Source organism: Danio aesculapii, chromosome 19 (assembly GCF_903798145.1).
Source record: "Danio aesculapii chromosome 19, fDanAes4.1, whole genome shotgun sequence".
Taxonomy (NCBI): Eukaryota; Metazoa; Chordata; class Actinopteri; order Cypriniformes; family Danionidae; genus Danio; species Danio aesculapii.
The window spans coordinates 1,695,889-1,714,359 of NC_079453.1; the positions used below are offsets into that span (position 1 = coordinate 1,695,889).

General features: G+C 33.9%; 2 protein-coding genes across 2 annotated transcripts in view; one reads left to right on the forward strand and one right to left on the reverse strand.

Moving 5' to 3' along the window:
• The window catches only part of dgat1a (diacylglycerol O-acyltransferase 1a), a 28,581-nt gene extending 16,049 nt beyond the window's left edge, over positions 1-12,532 (forward strand). Inside the window, exons 8-17 of the mRNA XM_056480152.1 lie at positions 1,334-1,408; positions 2,032-2,135; positions 2,230-2,268; positions 3,707-3,748; positions 4,253-4,297; positions 5,400-5,512; positions 7,238-7,303; positions 7,377-7,464; positions 7,557-7,619; positions 10,644-12,532. Of these exons, the coding sequence (XP_056336127.1) occupies positions 1,334-1,408; positions 2,032-2,135; positions 2,230-2,268; positions 3,707-3,748; positions 4,253-4,297; positions 5,400-5,512; positions 7,238-7,303; positions 7,377-7,464; positions 7,557-7,619; positions 10,644-10,805 (797 nt within the window). The 3' untranslated portion in view covers positions 10,806-12,532. The remainder of the gene's footprint in view (positions 1-1,333; positions 1,409-2,031; positions 2,136-2,229; positions 2,269-3,706; positions 3,749-4,252; positions 4,298-5,399; positions 5,513-7,237; positions 7,304-7,376; positions 7,465-7,556; positions 7,620-10,643) is intronic.
• A 47-nt stretch (positions 12,533-12,579) lies between these two features.
• cfap20 (cilia and flagella associated protein 20) lies at positions 12,580-17,113 on the reverse strand. Its single transcript, XM_056480154.1, has 6 exons — positions 16,801-17,113; positions 16,157-16,236; positions 15,610-15,721; positions 13,991-14,179; positions 13,474-13,584; positions 12,580-12,699 (listed from the first exon to the last, which is right to left on the reverse strand). Exons 1-6 carry the CDS (start codon positions 16,918-16,920, stop codon positions 12,694-12,696), a joined length of 618 nt encoding a protein of 205 aa, XP_056336129.1. The 5' UTR covers positions 16,921-17,113; the 3' UTR covers positions 12,580-12,693.
• Positions 17,114-18,471: the final 1,358 nt, after the last annotated feature.

Genomic DNA, 18,471 nt, shown 5'->3' on the forward strand with positions numbered 1-18,471 from the left:
TTTATACAGCTAAAGTCAAAAGTACAGTACGAGCCCTGATGTGAAATTTTCCTTCTTTTCAAATATTTACCAAGCTTAAAGAGTCATGAACAGAGGGAACGGTTTGCATGAAAAGGGGAGTTTCAGAACATGCACGCGCTGATTTTCACAGCGGCAACACAAACACAGTCATCAGTCTTTGAATTATTTGCCTTAATCAGAATAAAACCATAATCTGATTAAGGTTTTTACATGAGCTGCTTTCTGAATGTTCCTTACATGATCTCGTTTTACATGTTATAGCACATAATACGCTTAACGTCATTGTGTCTGGAGTTTCATGTAATTTGGGTGTTTCATTCTTAATTTGTCAACTTTAACTGCAGGCTGGCACTTTCAATTTCAACCAAGAAATAAAATAAAATAAAATAAAATAAAATAAAATAAAATAAAATAAAATAAAATAAAATAAAATAAAATAAAATAAAATAAAATAAAATAAAATAAAATAAAAATAAATTAAATTAAATTAAATTAAATTAAATTAAAAATTCTTAAGGAGGCTTATAAAAAATAATAATATTGACCTGAAAATTTGTTTAAAAAAATTAATAACTGCTTTTATTCCACTAAAACTAAAAGAAAACATAAATAAAATAATTAATAATAAAAAAAATAATTTTTCTTTCACCAAAACAATTCTATATATATAATAGAAAATACTGAGATAAAATTCCTTGCTTCGTTAAACATTATTTGAAAATATATATTTTTAAAAAATTTAATAAAAAGGAGGGCTATTTATTTCTTTTAACTATATTTTTTAAATATATATTTTTGCAGTGTACTAAATAATAATAAAGATCATAGGTTATTTATTTATAGTATCTATAGTATCTATGGGCTTATGAATCTTCAAACTAACCATCAAATACTGTTGCATAAACATATAAGTTGTTGATCAGATAAAACACAATTTAGCATGATCTTGAAGAGTCTGTCATTAGTGCTGTGCTGTTGTTGTTTTTTTTTGAATAATATATATTTTTGATGATTTAACAGCACACTGAAAAAATGTTCATTAAATTTGCACAATGTTTTAAGGTAAGTGGTTGCAAACAATTGACATGGGCTGAATTTAAACAAATAAATAAATATATAGTATTGTTTAACCTAATTTGTTTGTTTAAATTCAGCCCATATCAATTGTTTGCAACCACTTACCTTAAAACATTGTGTAAATTCAATAAATCATTGTTTTTTTTTTTCAGTGTGCCATCAGTATATACATTTTATAAGTCAATTTAAGCACAGAATAATATCTGAATGTTTTGTGTGTCACTTTCTCCTGCAGGTCCGTCCGTGCACAAAGCAAACGGCACAGCGGGATACACACATGTGACATATCCGGGAAACCTCACACACAGAGGTCAGACATTGCCATTGTGAAATTGTAAATAAAATTGTAATAATATGTAAAATATCTATGTTTTAAAGAGGACCTATTGTGCAAAAATCACTTTTATAAGGGGTTTAAATATAAATGTGTGTCAGCAGTTTGTAAATATAAGCAGCTTCTAATGGTAAACATGTATTAATTGTATTGTTTATAATCAGACTTGATTAAAACAGTCTGCAGAAACACTTTGATTGACATTCTCCCTTTGTATGATGTCATCAGGGGGAAAGCCCCGCCCGCTAGTGAACATCTCTCCCTCATTAGCATAGGACGTCAGTCTTGTTTTTGAATCTGCCACTATGCTGACACACAGGCATTCATAGCTCCGCCCTCTTCAGAAAAGAGCACAATCTATTTGAATTTAAAGCGACAGTCACCAAAATGCCACACGATTAGGATCAAAGTCTAAACAGGTCAGTTTCAGAGAGTTAGAGAACATTATTTGTGTGGTATTTTGAGCTGAAACTTCACATACACACTCTAGGCACATCAGCATAATAGGTCTCCTTTATATATTTACATGTTATCTTCGTATAAAATAGCATTAATAACTAGTTTAATTATTATTTAATTTATTTCATTGTTTTTTGCAGACATTTATTACTTTGCTTTTGCTCCGACTCTGTGTTACGAGCTGAATTTTCCACGCTCTCCACGGATACGCAAACGTTTCCTGCTGCGGCGACTGCTGGAGATGGTGAGAAATCTGACCGCAGGAACAAAGCTGAGATTAATGTTTGCGCTTTCTGTTGATTTTCATACAAAGTTTCATTTGTATTTGTTTCCTGCAGCTGTTTCTAATGCAGCTGATGGTCGGATTAATACAGCAGGTACGCAAGAAAACTAACCCAGGCTCATTATTGATATGTACCTCAATATACATTTCTGGAGATTTCAAAATACGCCCCAGGAGCTACGTTGTTTTTGCAGTTTTTGTTTTTTGCGAAATCCACCAGAGGCCGCTGTGTACGTGCCAGTCGCACCTGCTGTTCTCATGTAAATCCACCAGAGGCCGCTGTCGACTGATTGACCGATTGACTGACGCACTCTCCTCCTTCCCTAAACTAAACCGATACTGTTTTCAGAAGAACCCAGTCATCGCGGTCAACTCCTCTCTGCATCTCCCCCGACAAACACGGTGAGTCACTGGGCAAACTGGTAACAGTGGAAAAGCCGTGCACTGGTAGGTAAGCCGTCAGCTGTTAGCGCGAAAAGAAACAGAAGTCGTCGGCGGTGTCATACCGCACCATATCGTTCGTTTCAAAGATAAAATGCAGCCATACGTACCTCTGGCTACATAACTCGAACTCTCCAGAAATGTATACGGGAGTACATTTTCACAATGAGCCTGTGTTGCAGAAAACATTATTAGTCTTCCTGTGAAATTTGTATTATGTTTCAAATATTTTTCAAGTACTTATTAACAGAGTAACAGTATTTCCTGTTTTATATATATATATACACGCAGTTGAAATCAGAATTATTAAACCCCCTTTGAATTTTTTTTTCTTTAAATATATCCCAAATGATGTTTAAAAAAGCAAGGAAATTTTCACAGTATGTCTGATAATATTTTTTCTTCTGGAGAAAGTCTTATTTGTTTTATTTCGGCTAGAATAAAAGCAGTTTTTAATTGTTTTAAAGCCATTTTAAGGTCAAAATTATTAGCCCTTTAAGCGATTAGCTTTGGATTGTCTTCAGAACAAATCATCATTATACAATAACTTGCCTAATTACCCTAACCTGCCTATTTAACCTAATTAACATAGTTAAGCCTTTAAATGTGACTTTAAGCTGTATAGAAGTGTCTTGAAGAATATCTAGTCTAATATTATTTACTGTCATCATGATAAAGAGAAAATAAATCAGTTATTAGAGATGAGTTATTAAAACTATCATGATTAGAAATGTGCTGAAGAAATCTGTTCTCCTTTAAACAGAAATTGGGGAAAAATATATACAGGGGGGCTAATAATTCAGGTGGTTTAATAATTCTGACTTTAACTATATATATATATATATATATATATATATATATATATATATATATATATGTTTCCTGTAAGAAATCAGTTATGAAAACTATTATGATTAAAAATGTCTTCTCTCTGTTAAACAGCACTTGGAAAATGTAAAAACACTGAAATATTTTCACAGGCGGGCTAATACTTTTGTTTTGAGCTGTAATAGTCTAATTGAGTTTAAAATATGATTTGTCTATATATAAAACATGATGTTTTAATAACACTTTATTTTTCTCTTTGTTAGTGGATGGTTCCGACGATTCAGAACTCTATGAAACCCTTTCAGGTATGATTTCAGTTTAATGTTTTAACCCTGAATAAAGCTACAAATGCTAAAAATGATCATTATTTACAATACATGATTTATATAATAATACATTTACTCCATGTGTAACAGTTCATAAAAACTTTAAAGGAAATATAAAAGACAACCTAAAAGAGTTTCTATGTGTGTTTGGTGCATTTTTGATTCATATATTCATATCTTTATTGTTTATTTTTATTCAATATATTTTATGGTTCATACTTTATAGTGTGATGCTATAATATAATTAAAATATCTAAGAAAAAAACTGACCTAAAATGAGCAAAAGCGTACAATAAATAAATGAAGATCATTCCACCGCTGAGGAGCAGAGAAAGTAAAAGTTCTGGAAATAAACCTGAATGATGTTTTTGCATCTAAAATATTAAAACAAGGCCAAATGCATTAATGTAAGCGTTTTATGATGTTTTAATATACAGAAATGCTTCTTTTGCATATATTTGTCATGTTTTTGTCTCTGAACAGGACATGGATTTCTCCAGAATGGTGGAGCGGATGCTGAAACTCGCTGTAAGTGTCACAAAGAGATGCTGCGGTTGTCATGGAGGCTGTTGCTAGGGCTTTTGCAGGTGCTGTTGCTATGCTTATGGTTGCTGCTTTGACTCTGACACCTGTGTGAAATTCAGGCTGTTGTCAACATTTGTTTATGGCTGATCATAAATGCTAATCCGCTGAATACATCACACACAAAAATACTCACACAAATATTAAAGCTAAATTATGTCATTTAGAAATATTATAGTGTGCAACGAATGAAAACCTAATTATTTAGTATAGTTTTCTCTACATGCACATTGTTTTTTAACAAATACTCCTAATTCGTTGTAAATGCTTTTGCTAAATCCATCTGTTAACATCAATTCAGCTTATTTTTTAAAACACAATCAGGCTTAATAGGAGAATTCATGCAGAAAACTACATTACCCATGATGCTCCACTGAACTATCCACCAATCAGAGTTGCAGTGAGCAAAGTGCGCTAATTGTGACATTTAACCCCGCCCACTCTTATGAAGCACATCAAATAAAACTGCAAATGAGATTGATCGATTGATTGACTTACTGACTAACAGACTGATTGATTGATTGATTGATCGATTGATTGACTGACTAACAGACTGACTGATTGATTGATTGATTAAAATGTAAATTTTAAAATGCAATTTAAATATATTGTTTACTTTAATCAATACAAACAACTTAACTTTTTTCTCCATAATCTTTACTGTGGTTGTGTCATTGGCAATGCACCATGGGATTGTAGTTCTTTTCATCAATAAACCCGTTTTGCATATTAAGTTATCTAATTTTTAGTCTATGCTTCAAATCATAGCTCATAATGTGATTCTTCTCATATCTGCTTGTTTTAGGTCCAAACTTATAGCACTTTAAATCTCTATGGGGAAATATGAATGGCAATATTGCTCAAAAAGTGGGCGGAGACTAATATGAAAATATTTATGCAGAATGCCACGATTGGCCGATCCGTGTAAAGCGGCTTGAGTTTCGCATGCTGAAGGCTGCCGTTGCTTTGGTGATGTCATGTTTGTGGCCCCTCCTCCTCTGAGTGTCTAATGGCACAAGCCCCGCCCCTTTTCCCTGTCCCTCTGCAGGTGCCCAATCACTTTATCTGGCTCATCTTTTTCTATTGGTATTTCCACTCCTCTATGAACTTCGTAGCGGAGATCATGCAGTTCGGGGACCGCGAGTTTTACCGCGACTGGTGGTGAGTCTCAGAGATTCTTTTTTTATATGAATGTTTACATTTTTAGAAACGCAATAGTGTTAACTATTTAGTTTAAAGAGTTAAGAAATCTATATTTGTTGGAGTAACCCTGATTTTCAGTCGCTTTGAATGAAACCTTTTGTTTTTCTGACCAGTTGTCATTTTCTGAATGAATAAAAAGACTTGGTAGCATTAATAATTTGTATATTCATGTGTAATTTGAAATTTCAGGGATCATAAAGACCCCATGAAATAAAAATGTACAATGCGTATTTTACTAGCGCATATTGTTAGTCTTAAGGTGAACAATTAATCCATAAAAGTTACTGACCAGTTGGTGCCAGTGGTATAGTGGTTAGTGCGTCGACACATGCAATCCGGTGCTCACGGCGACCTGAGTTCGATTCCCGCCTCACGATCCTATGCCGATCCTTCTCTCTCTGCTCCCCATGCTTTCCTGTCAATACTCTCTACTGTTCTATAAAATAAAGGGTGAAAAACCTCTAAAAAATAATTATATATAAAAAAAAAAGTTACTGAACAAAAAAATCTGTTTCCTTAATCTTTAATTAAAATCTGCCCATTTGCTTTGATTGGCTGAAAAATATGCTTAGCCACACCCCTCCAATCGTTAGTTTGCTATATATGAAAGATGAGAGGCGGAGCTCAAAAATAAAACCCCGCCCCCTACTCAATAATCCGAGTACCTCATCATGGCGAAATAAAAGTCTGTGAATTATTACAAAAGACGTAAATTAATACAAAAAATAACATGGTATATGCAATAATACCATGGTAAAAATATATATAAATATATTTTTGTTCAAAATGTTTACTATTTTCAGCACTCTTTATTTCAGTACATCAAGTTAAACGAAATGGGAAAAATGTCCGATATGCCTTATTTTTTAAATACACTTTATAAACTGGTAATATTACATTTCTCAAAAATCATTCAATTATTTCACTCTAATATTGAGAAAATGCTGATCTGACACATTATGACTTTAGATTCATTCACTCAATTTCTTTTCGGCTTAGTCCCTTTATTATCCCTTTATGTCACCACAGCGGAATGAACCGCCAACTTATCCAGCATATGTTTTACGCAGCGGATGCCCTTCCAGCTGCAACCCATCACTGGGAAACATACACACTCACTCACACACCTATTCAACGGACAATTTAGCCTACCCAATCCCCCTGTACCACATGTGTTAGGACTGTGGGGGAAACCGGAGCACCCAGAGGAAACCCATGCAAACGCAGGGAGAACATGCAAACTCCACACAGAAATGCCAACTGACCCATTCGAAGGCTCAAACCAGCGACCTTCTTGCTGTGAGGCGACAGCACTACCCACTGCACCACCGTGCTGCCCGCTTTAGATTCATATTAAGTTATCTCTGTTAAATAAAGTAACAGTTCAGGCCTGAAATATGAAGACAGTATATAGATTTTAAACACAACAGGCTTAAAATGAACAGAATTTTATGATTCATTTGCTGATAATTATCCTTATGAACAAGCCATTACTTCTGAAGTCACTGTGGTATTATAATTTCCAACTAAACATACATTTAAATGCCATTAAATATAAATAAATCAATAATTTGTGCACGATTCATGCTAATGGACTCTGACTGCTTGAATGCATCACATGACAGCAGCGAAATCTTTGTCATTTCTTTTGTGTTTAATAAATAAAACCTATTAATTTTGCAGGAACTCTGAAACGATTCCTTATTTCTGGTCGAACTGGAACATTCCTGTTCATAAATGGTGCCTACGGTGAGACCATCATCATTAAGCGCTGTTATTCTGACTATAACCGTAACGTTTGACTGACTCTGATGTTTTTCAGACACTTTTATAAGCCCATGTTGGTGCGAGGAGCGAACAAATTAGCAGCTCAGATCGCCGTCTTCTTCCTCTCCGCTTTTTTCCACGAGGTTTGACGTCTCTCTTATACTTCCACATTACACTTTATGATCATTTTCCCGTGTTTAATAGAGCTGATGAGGTTTGGTGTTGTTCTGTTCAGTATTTAGTGAGTGTTCCTCTTAAGATGTTTCGGCTCTGGGCGTTTCTGGGCATGATGCTGCAGGTCAGTTTTTTTAATGATCAATAAATGGCAATAATGCACACTTATTTGGAAGCTTTTTGTATATATAAAGAATAAATAATAAGCTATTGCTCACTTTTTTTGCAAGACTTGACATCCTGCATTTCAGATTATTTTATTCTTATTTATTTCGTATTATTTTCCCCTTATTAATTTCCCTTATTGGGAATTTGTATAACAATTTTAACTTATTGGAGTTACAAATTATTGGCGTAAGAGATAAACCATTATAATAATTGTGAGAATATTGAAAAATAAAGCTACAATTTTGAGGAAAATCAACCTGAATTAAGAGATATCAGCATTGTCTCTTCATATTTCTAAGTTTGTATGTCAGATTTCGACTTTCCCCTCAAAGTTGTGAGGTTGCAGCTCAGTTTTGGACTTACATTTATGATAAATTAAGTCAGAATTGTGAGAATTATTGTTATTGAATTGAGAGTTTTGTTATTATCCTGCAATTCTTACCTTTTTGCCATCTTTCATATTTCACAAATATCTGAACTTTATATTAAAATTGAGATTTTTTTGTCAGAATTATTTGTATTTCTCAAATTCTGACATTTTTCTATGAATTGTTGAGATTTTCCATCAAAATTCTGAATTCATTTTAATTCAAAACATGAACTTTATTGATTATAATATATATAATTATTAATTATCATTATTTTGTAATTCCACAATTGTGACTTTGTATTTGATGTATAACATAAACAGCTGCAATTTACATGCTGAAATCTTTAAATGAATTCATTTCAATTAATCTGCAAAATGAATTGCCATGTATAATATCAGAATTGCTTGACATAAATAACGAGACATTAACTTTTTAAACATAAACTTCAGATATGTTTAGTTCACCTTTCTGTCTCACAATTCCATTAGTTTTTCTGTATTTTTTAGGTTATTATTATTGGCGTAAGAGAAATGGAAAAATAAAGCTACAATTCTGGAAAAAATCAACCTGAATTAAGAGATATCAGCATCTTATGCTCAAATTTCTACGTTTGTATGTCAGAATTCAACTTTTTTCCTCAAAGTTGTGAGTTTGCACCCCAGTTTTGGAGTTCTAATTTATAATTATGTTAAATAAAGTCAGCGCTGTGAGAATTATTGTTATAGAATTGAGAGGTTTGTTAATATCCTGCAATTCTTATCTTTTTGCCATCCTTCATATTTCACAAAAATCTGAACTTTTTATTAAAATTGAGACTTTTTTGTCAGAATTATTAGTATTTTCCAAATTCTGACATTTTTCAATCAATTGTTGAGATTTTCCATCAAAATTCAAATTAATTTTAAATAATTCAATAAAACATATAATAATGTAGATACATCAACTTTATTTATTATAATATATATATATATGTATATATCATTATTAATTATCATTTTTTCCCCAAATTTGACTTTTTTTCGTTGAATTGTTGGGACTGTCCATCAAAATTCTTGATATATATAAATTATAAATATATAAATATATATGTAAGTGTGTGTGTGTGTGTGTGTGTGTGTGTGTGTGTGTGTGTGTGTGTGTGTGTGTGTGTGTGTGTTATATGGTGAATTTAATATTAAATGATGAACAATTTTGTAATAAAAATAAATCATAATAAACAATAAATCGTGAATACATATTTAAATAAATAAATGAATTAATTAATTAATTAAAAGAATGAATATTTTAAAAAATACTAAATTAACCACAAATAAACCTGGTCATCATAAAATTATATAAAAATTATTTATATATTTGCAATTCCACAATTGTGACTTTGTATCATGCAATTTAATGTGTAACATAAAAAGCTGCAATTTACATGCTAAAATATTTCAATTAATTAATTTAAATTGGCAAAATGAATTGCAAAGTATAATATCAGAATTTAAATAATATTAAAATTACAAGACAATGCTTTTATTGTTATACAGATATTTTTTGTTTACCTTTTTGTCTCACAATTTTAATTGCGAGTTTAAATATTGCAATACTAAGAAACAAGTTTGAAATCTAAGACACAAACTAAGATCTGCTCATACAAAATGTTAAAACTGTGAAATAAAAAAGTTGCAATTATCAAATATATATATATATAATTATAATTATTAATTTATTATTATTATATATATATATATATATATATATATATATATATATATATATATATTATATATATATTATTATTATTATATATTATTATTATTATTATATAGTATTATTATTATTATATATTATTATTATGATTATTATTATTTATTATTATTATTATATAGTATTATTATTATTATATATATTATATATATATATATTATTATTATTATTATATATATATATATATATATATATTATATATATATATATTATTATTATTATTATTATAAATTATATATATATATTATTATATATTATTATTATTATTATTATTATTATATAGTATTATTATTATTATATAGTATTATTATGATTATTATTATATATTATTATTATATAGTATTATTATATATATATATATATATATATATATATATATATATATATATATTATTATATAATATTATTATTATTATTATTATTATTATTATATATTATTATTATTATTATTATTATTATTTATTATTATTTTGTAATTCCACAATTGTGACTTTGTATTTAATGTAAAACATAAACAGCTGCAATTTACATGCTAAAATATTTAAATGAATTAATTTCAATTAATCAGCAAAACTAATTGCTAGAAATAAAGTCAAAATTGCAAGACAATCTTTTTCTGTTGTTATCCAGATATTTTAGTTCACTTTTCCACTCTCTCAATTACAGTTTTCATGTATATTTTGTCAATTAGATTTTAAATATTGGCAATAGTTCAACCTATAAATTCCAATTGCAAGTTTTTATGCTAATTTATGCTAATCATTTATATTAATTAGCAAAAATGTAAAAAATAATGCTGCATTGTATTATCGTGCATATCTGAAAATCTAATCTAAATCTGTTCATTCCTCTTCCAGGTCCCGCTGGCCATTTTGGTTGGCCGATACCTGAGAGGTAACTATGGAAACGCCGCCGTGTGGATGTCTCTGATCATCGGCCAGCCAATCGCAGTGCTCATGTACGTCCATGACTACTATGTGTTGCATTATGGGAGCGCATCTGAGGGCGCAGCCTGGTGACGCAGCTGTTTCTGCAATAATGTTGAATGTAAAAAAACAATGCATCTATTTTTAGAAGGGAGATCTCAGATTTTTATCTAAATGAGTGATTATTATTCATAAAGGCACTTGGAAGGTGAGCAGACGTGTTTTTAAATCCCACGCAAACACTGCCGAGCCAAAGCAGCACGTCATTGCAAACACTTTGAATCATTTGTGTGTCATTTATATTAATGTGATGTTTTTAATTCAGATTTGTGCTTTCGGTGGTGTGTTTGATTCAATCTGTGAGTTTTCTGGCACTTTATTGAAGACTGCATGACATTTGTCAGCTATAGAAGAATGTAACTTGCTTTTTTACTCGATTTTAGTATTTGCTGTCCATTTTAAATTTGGAAAATGTACAAAATGAGACTTTTAAATCTATATATCTGTGAAAATGTTGAAGCCAATATGAAGAATTACATGCAATATTATTTAAATGCGATTTTATGGCCACTTTATTAGGTACACCTGTCCAACTGCTCCTTAACGCAAATTTCTAATCAGCCAATCATGGCAGCAACTCAATGCATTTAGGCATGTAGACATGGTCAAGATGATCTGCTGCAGTTCAAACTGAGCATCAGAATGGGGAAGAAAGGGGATTTAAGTGACTTTGAACGTGGCATGGTTGTTGGTGCCAGACGGGCTGGTCTGAGTGTTTCAGAAACTGCTGATCTACTGGGATTTTCACGCACAACCATCTCTAGGGTTTACAGAGAATGGTCCGACAAAGAGGAAATATCCAGTAAGCGGCAGTTCTGTTGTTGATACCAAAATTGCTCAATAGAAGATTGGAGAAACGTCGCCTGGTCTGAGTCTCCATTTCTGCTGCCACATTCGGATGGTCGGGTCAGAATTTGCCGTCAACAACATGAAAGCATGGATCCATCCTGCCTTGTATCAGCGGTTCAGGCTGCTGGTGGTGGTGTAATGGTGTGGGGGAGATTTTCTTGGCACACTTTGGGTCCATTAGTACCAATTGAGCATGGTGTCAACGCCACAGCCTACCTGAGTATTGTTGCTGACCATCTCCATCCCTTTATGACCACAGTGTCTCCATCTTCTGATGGCTACTTCCTGCAGGATAACGCTTCATGTCATAAAGCGCCAATCATCTCAGACTGGGTTCCTGAACATGACAATGAGTTCACTGTACTCAAATGGCCCCCACAGCCACCAGATTTCAATCCAATAGAGCACCTTTGGGATGTGGTGGAACAGGAGATTGTCATAATGGATGTGCAGCCGACAAATCTGCAGCAACTGCGTGATGCTATCATGTCAATATGGAGCAAAATCTCTGAGGAATATTTCCAGTAGCTTGTTGAATCTCTGCCATGAAGGATTAAGGCAGTTCTGAAGGTAAAAGGGGTCCAACTCAGTACTAGTAAGGTGTACCTAATAAAGTGGCCAGTGAGTGTATATGCTCCGTTCATTATTACAGCTGTTTATTTGTTTGTAAGTTTTTGAGCCTTTATATTAATCTGTTCACTTTAATGGATCTGGATAACATTTCTAGATTGATGTTTATCACAACAGCGAGATGTAAATTCACTTTATTTCATTGCAAATGCAATAAGAAAATGCTGTTTTTAAAATGACGTGTTTCTACAAAACCAGATTAAACTCAACAACCAGCAGAATTTATTCCAGCGAAAGCCGAAGTTTGTACCCGTTCATGTGGAATAAATCTTTTAAAACAGCTTGCGTATGAAATGTGATGTTCATAATAATCAGACAGCCCTCCGCGTTCACTATGTGCATATAAAATATTTATTCATCAGAAGGAAAGCAGTCACACAGATGCGAAACAACACTTGAAAAAAACAACAGAAAGATCGAGAAGCGTGGAGAAATCCTGCCGTCACTGCTGTGGAGAGAATATAGAAGATTAATACACGGAGATATAATGAATACATAACATTAATAGAGACCTAATATGCCCCTATTTACAAGATGTCAAATAAGTCTCTGATGTCTCTAGAGCAGGGGTGGGCAAGCTCGGTCCTGGAGGGCCAGTGTCCTGCATAGTTTAGCTTCAACTCTAATCAAACACACCTGAACATGCTAATCAGAGTCTTTAAGATCACTAATTATCTATAAGCAGGTGTGTTTGATCAGAGTTGGAGCTAAACTGTGCAGGACACCGGCCCTCCAGGACTGAGCTTGCCCACCCCTGCTCTAGAGTGTGTGTATGTGAGACATTTCAGCTCAAAATAGCACACAGATAATGTTCTCTAACTCTCTGAAACTGATCCTTTAGGCTTTGATCCTAATTGTGGCGTTTCAGTGACTGTTGCTTTAAATGCAAATGAGATTGTGCTCTTTTTAGAAGAGGGCGGAGCTATGAATGCCTGTGTGTCAGCATAGTGGCAGATTCAAAAACAAGACTAACTTCATATGCTAATGAGGGAGAGATGGTCACTAGTGGGAGGGGCTTTCCCCCCTGATGACATCATACAAAGGGAGAATGTCAATCAAAGTGTTTCTGCAGACCAAATTTTGATCAAGTCTGATTATAAAACATACAATTAATACATGTTTAGCATTAGAAGCTGCTTATATTAACACACTGCTGAGTTTAAACCCCTTATAAAAGTGATTTCTGCATAATAGGTGCCCTTTAAAGTGTGTTAAAGCTCACCTTTGCTTTGTTCTGTACTGGTAAATAGAGTTTAAATTCAGCAGGCAGCTCGTCCTCAGAGTACAGCCGGTCTGAGAAATAAACCCTCCTGATGCGACAGTTTGCGTGAATCTGAAAAACATCAAGATGAGCATCATGACACGGTGGAATGAACCGCCAACTTATCCAGCATATGTTTTACCCAGCGAATGCCCTTCCAGCTGCAACCCAGTACTGGGAGACACACATACACTCTCACATTCACACTCATCAATTCCCCTATAGCGCATGTGTTTGGAGCACCCGGAGGAAACCCACGCCAACATGGAGAGAACATGCATCTCCACACAGAAACACCACCTGTCCCAGCCGGGACTCGAGCCAGTGACGTTCTTACTGAGAGGCGACAGTGCTAACCACTGAGCCAGCGTGTCGGCGGAATTTTGAAATATGTCAATTAATTCCAAGTATCAGAATCCCCCATTCATACACAGGCCTGTAGTCTTGTGTGAACAGTGGCTGGTTGTGTGTGTCTCACCTGCACTCGCAGCGTCTCGATGTAGTTGGTGCCGTACGCTCTCCTGGTGAAGTCGGACAGGTTGAACTGGATCTGGTTCCAGCCGTCGTCCAGCCTCATGGGCATGGTGCAGATGAAGGGCTTCACACGCGTGGTGCTCTGATAGTTACTCGCTCGGAACCGCCGCCGCACGTTCTTATCATCCAGAACCTGACCACACAAAACAAGCCCTCACCAGCTCATCCATTACACCGAGAAGAGTACACATTTTACCATGGTATGCTTAAATATGCAAATGGAGACTCGTTTAATTAAATATGAGCTCATTAGCATACAAATCTGACCAGTGGATGAAGTTTTCAGTTTCTTATTCATTCATTTTCTTTTCAGCTTAGTCCCTTTATTAATCAGGGGTCACCACAGTGGAATGAACCGCCAACTTATCCAGCATATGTTTTAACACAGCGGATGCCCTTCCAGCTGCAACCCATCACTGGGAAACATCCACACACACTCATTCACACACATACACTACGGATAATTTAGCTTACCCAATTCACCTGTTCCACATGTGTTTGGACTTGTGGGGGAAACCGGAGCACCCGGAGGAAACCCACACCAACACGGGGAGAACATGCACACAGAAATGCCAACTGACCCAGCCGAGGCTCAAACCAGCGACCTTCTTGCTGTGAGGCGATTGTGCTGTCCACTGTGCCACTATGATGCCCATTTTTCTTTTATATATAGTCTTATATATATTTTAGAGTCCAAGAAAATAAGTTGTTGTATATGTTTTAAATTATGAATCATCGTTCAGTAAAACTCTTCTATAAGACACTAATAAAATGTGTTTTGTTGTGTGTAAGAGCTGCTGAAGTGAAAATGTATGATTAATTATAGAGAAAAATTCATAAAACAGCCTTTAAATATAAATATATACAGTTGAAGTCAGAATTATTAGCCCCCCTGAATTATTAGCCCCCGTTTATTTTTTTTTCCTCAATTTCTGTTTAGTGTAGAGCAGATTTCTTCAACACATTTCTAATCATAATAGTTTTAATAACTCATCTCTAATAACTGATTTATTTTCTCTTTGTCATGATGACAGTAAATAATATTAGACTAGATATTCTTCAAGACACTTCTATACAGCTTAAAGTGACATTTAAAGGCTTAACTAGGTTAATTAGGTTAACTAGGCAGGTTAGGGTAATTAGGCAAGTTATTGTATAACGATGGTTTGTTCTGTAGACTATCGAAAAAATATATAGTTTAAAGGGGCTAATGATATTGACTTTTAAATGATTTTTATTAAAAACTGATTTGATTCTAGCTGAAATAAAACAAATAAGACTTTCTCCAGAAGAAAAAATATTATCAGACATACTGTGAACATTTCCTTGCTCTGTTAAACATCATTTGGGAAATATTAAAAAAAATAATAATTCAAAGGGGGGGGGGGGGGGGGGGGGAATAATTCTCACTTCAATCGAAATCTACAGACATTAATTGATAAAGTGCAAGAAGAGAAACACTTTTCAATGTTTGTTTTCATTTTTTTACATTTGAGTAATTTTCAAAATGTACAGGTTCTGACAAAAATGTGCTATATAGACCCAAGTGAAACATCCGCTTACCTGAACTTCGAATGTGAAATACTTCTTGAGGTTTTTGATGATCATGACGAGGAAAGGCAGCTTGATGCCGAGCGTTTTCTTTGGGTCTGCAGGACACGTGATGTATGTGGTGCTGTGAGGACGATCAGACACACAGGTCAGTGTGCATGTGTGTGCGCGCGTGTGTGTGTGTGTGTGTGTGTATACACCTTGTGTTCAATATGCTTTGTTTTATGCTTTTGACCAAATGTCCTACAAGTACAGCAATAACAGTAATTTTTTAACTTTTGAAGATATTTTTGGTCATAAATCACACTGAATGAATTCAATTCAATTCACCTTTATTTGTATAGCGCTTTTACAATGTAAGATTGTGTCAAAGCAGCTTAACATAAAGGTCATAGTAAATTGTAACAGTGTAGTTCTATGAAGTATTGTGAACATGTAAAAATGCAGATTGTTACTGTTGGGTTTAGGGGTCGGGGGAGAGAATATACAGTCTGTGCAGTAGAAAACATCATGATGTATAGGAGAAATGTTTTCAGATCAGACAGACAGACACACTCACCTCACATTGGTTCCCTCTACCTCCAGCACCAGAGACTGGATGTCATTGTCTGTGATGCGCTTTATGTGTCCGTTTCTGACCTGTAGGAACATGAGCATCTCAATTATGTATATGTATACGTGTGTGTATATATATATATATATATATATATATATATATATATATATATATATATATATATATATATATATATATATATATATATTAATTTTAAACTATTAAAACAGTCAAATGGTGACAGTAAAACTTTATATTAACGTTCAATTAGCTAACATTAATTCATTCATTAATTATGTAACATTAACAGTGACGTTTTAAAAGCACTACACGGCCTAAGGAGTAACTATAAGATCACCGAATGTTTATATCACTCATATAATATGGTAACGCTACATGTTTATATAGTTACAGGCTTACCATAATAGTATCATTTAGTAATGTCCAAAACCCAATGAGTTACCACGGTAATACCATAGTACTTTTTGCAGTGATGTTTATAATGCCATCGAGGCATAACTGACATATATAGTGTACACCTGAGGTAAACAATGACTATAAATTAAGCTAAATCTGTCATTTGTGCAGGTTGGCTGTTTATTAGCAGCACCTGAGCTCCTTCAGTCAGTCTAGCATCATCACCTCACCTTCTTGTCCCATATCTGCAGGGGTTTGCTGCCGATACTGTAGAGGATGGACAGAAATCCGCTCTGAAATGTATTTTTGAACATAATCCTGCGTCTGTGTCTATCATCAAACCACACCATGTACTGTTTATTCGGCTCTGAACGCGTCCGGCTGGATCGCTCGCCTGCAGATCTCGGGTTCCGCCTGACGAACACTAAACAAAGCCACACATCAGACTGTCGTCGTGTGTTAAACTAAAGTGCGTGATATGGAGATAAATGCGTCGTCTGATGTGATGAATCCTCAGCAGCGACACCGAGCAGGATTTTCCGAGTTTATTTGGGAGTTGCTAAGAGACGTGACGTCGTCTGGTTGTCACGTCGGACCCTTTAATGTTGACACGTCTGTTGCTATAGAAACAGTGACCCCGTTAGTATGGCAAGTCGTCTTATTAAAATGTAAAAGTCGTATATTTACGCTATAAGTGCTTATTTTTTAGGGATTAACCTTAGTACCTTTTAAAATATATTAGTACGAGCTCTTATTATTAGGTACTGGTATCCACTCATTAATAATAATAATACCTATTTAATTACTCGTTTATTTGCACTAGTATTTATTCAGACTGGATTTATTAGGTATGGGTTTGATTAAAATGTTAATATGTGTTTATTCTATAAAGTTCAATAAATCATATTGTCATTTAGAGCATTTTTCCATCCCAGAAAATTACATTTGGTGAGAATCAGAAATATTTTCATTTATTATGATTGAAATTCAAGATTATTCAACCTAATATTGAATTTTTAGTTAAAATATACTGTGTATTGGATGATTTTAAAAGAATTGCACCTTTTTGTGTTATGTTATGCACAAAATACTGTAAATAATATCATTTATTTATTTCAAATGACCAGAGAAACACAGAATTTTATATAAAATAGTCATTACTGTTACTAAAAGTACTAATAATATTGATAATAATTCATTTTCTTTTCGGCTTCGTCCTTTTATTAATTTGGGGTCGCCACAGTGGAATGAACCGCCAACTTATCCAGCATGTTTTATGCAGGGGATGCCCTTCCAGCTGCAACCCATCACTGGGAAACACCCATACACACTCATTCACACACATACACTACGGACAATTTAGCTTACCCAAATCCCCTATACCACATGTCTTTGGACTGTGGGGGAAACCTGGAGGAAACCCATACTTACACAGGGAGAACAAGCAAACTCCACACAGAAATGCCAACTGACCCAGCCGTGACTTGAACCAGCGACCTTCTTGCTGTGAGGCGACAGTGCTAACCACTGTGCTATCGTGCCGCAATAATAATTATATTAAATAAAAATATAAACACAATGTTTTATGAAAAAGGTTCATTATAATAAAACCACGAACTTAAATATACTTTAAAAATACACTTTATTTCAAATAACATTTCTGACTATATACAATGCAAACGACCTTGAAATTGCCGTAATACCAAAACCAAATTAAATTCTCTAAACCACAATTAATTAGACAAATCGGGACACAGCACATCTCTTCCCTGATTGGTGCTTACTTGTATGAGGGCGGAATCAATCACGAGATCTACCAATAGTAACCTTCCAATCAAGTCCACATATTCAAAATCAAGCCCCGCCCACAGTAGAAAAAACCATTTCATTTCAGTTTGTCA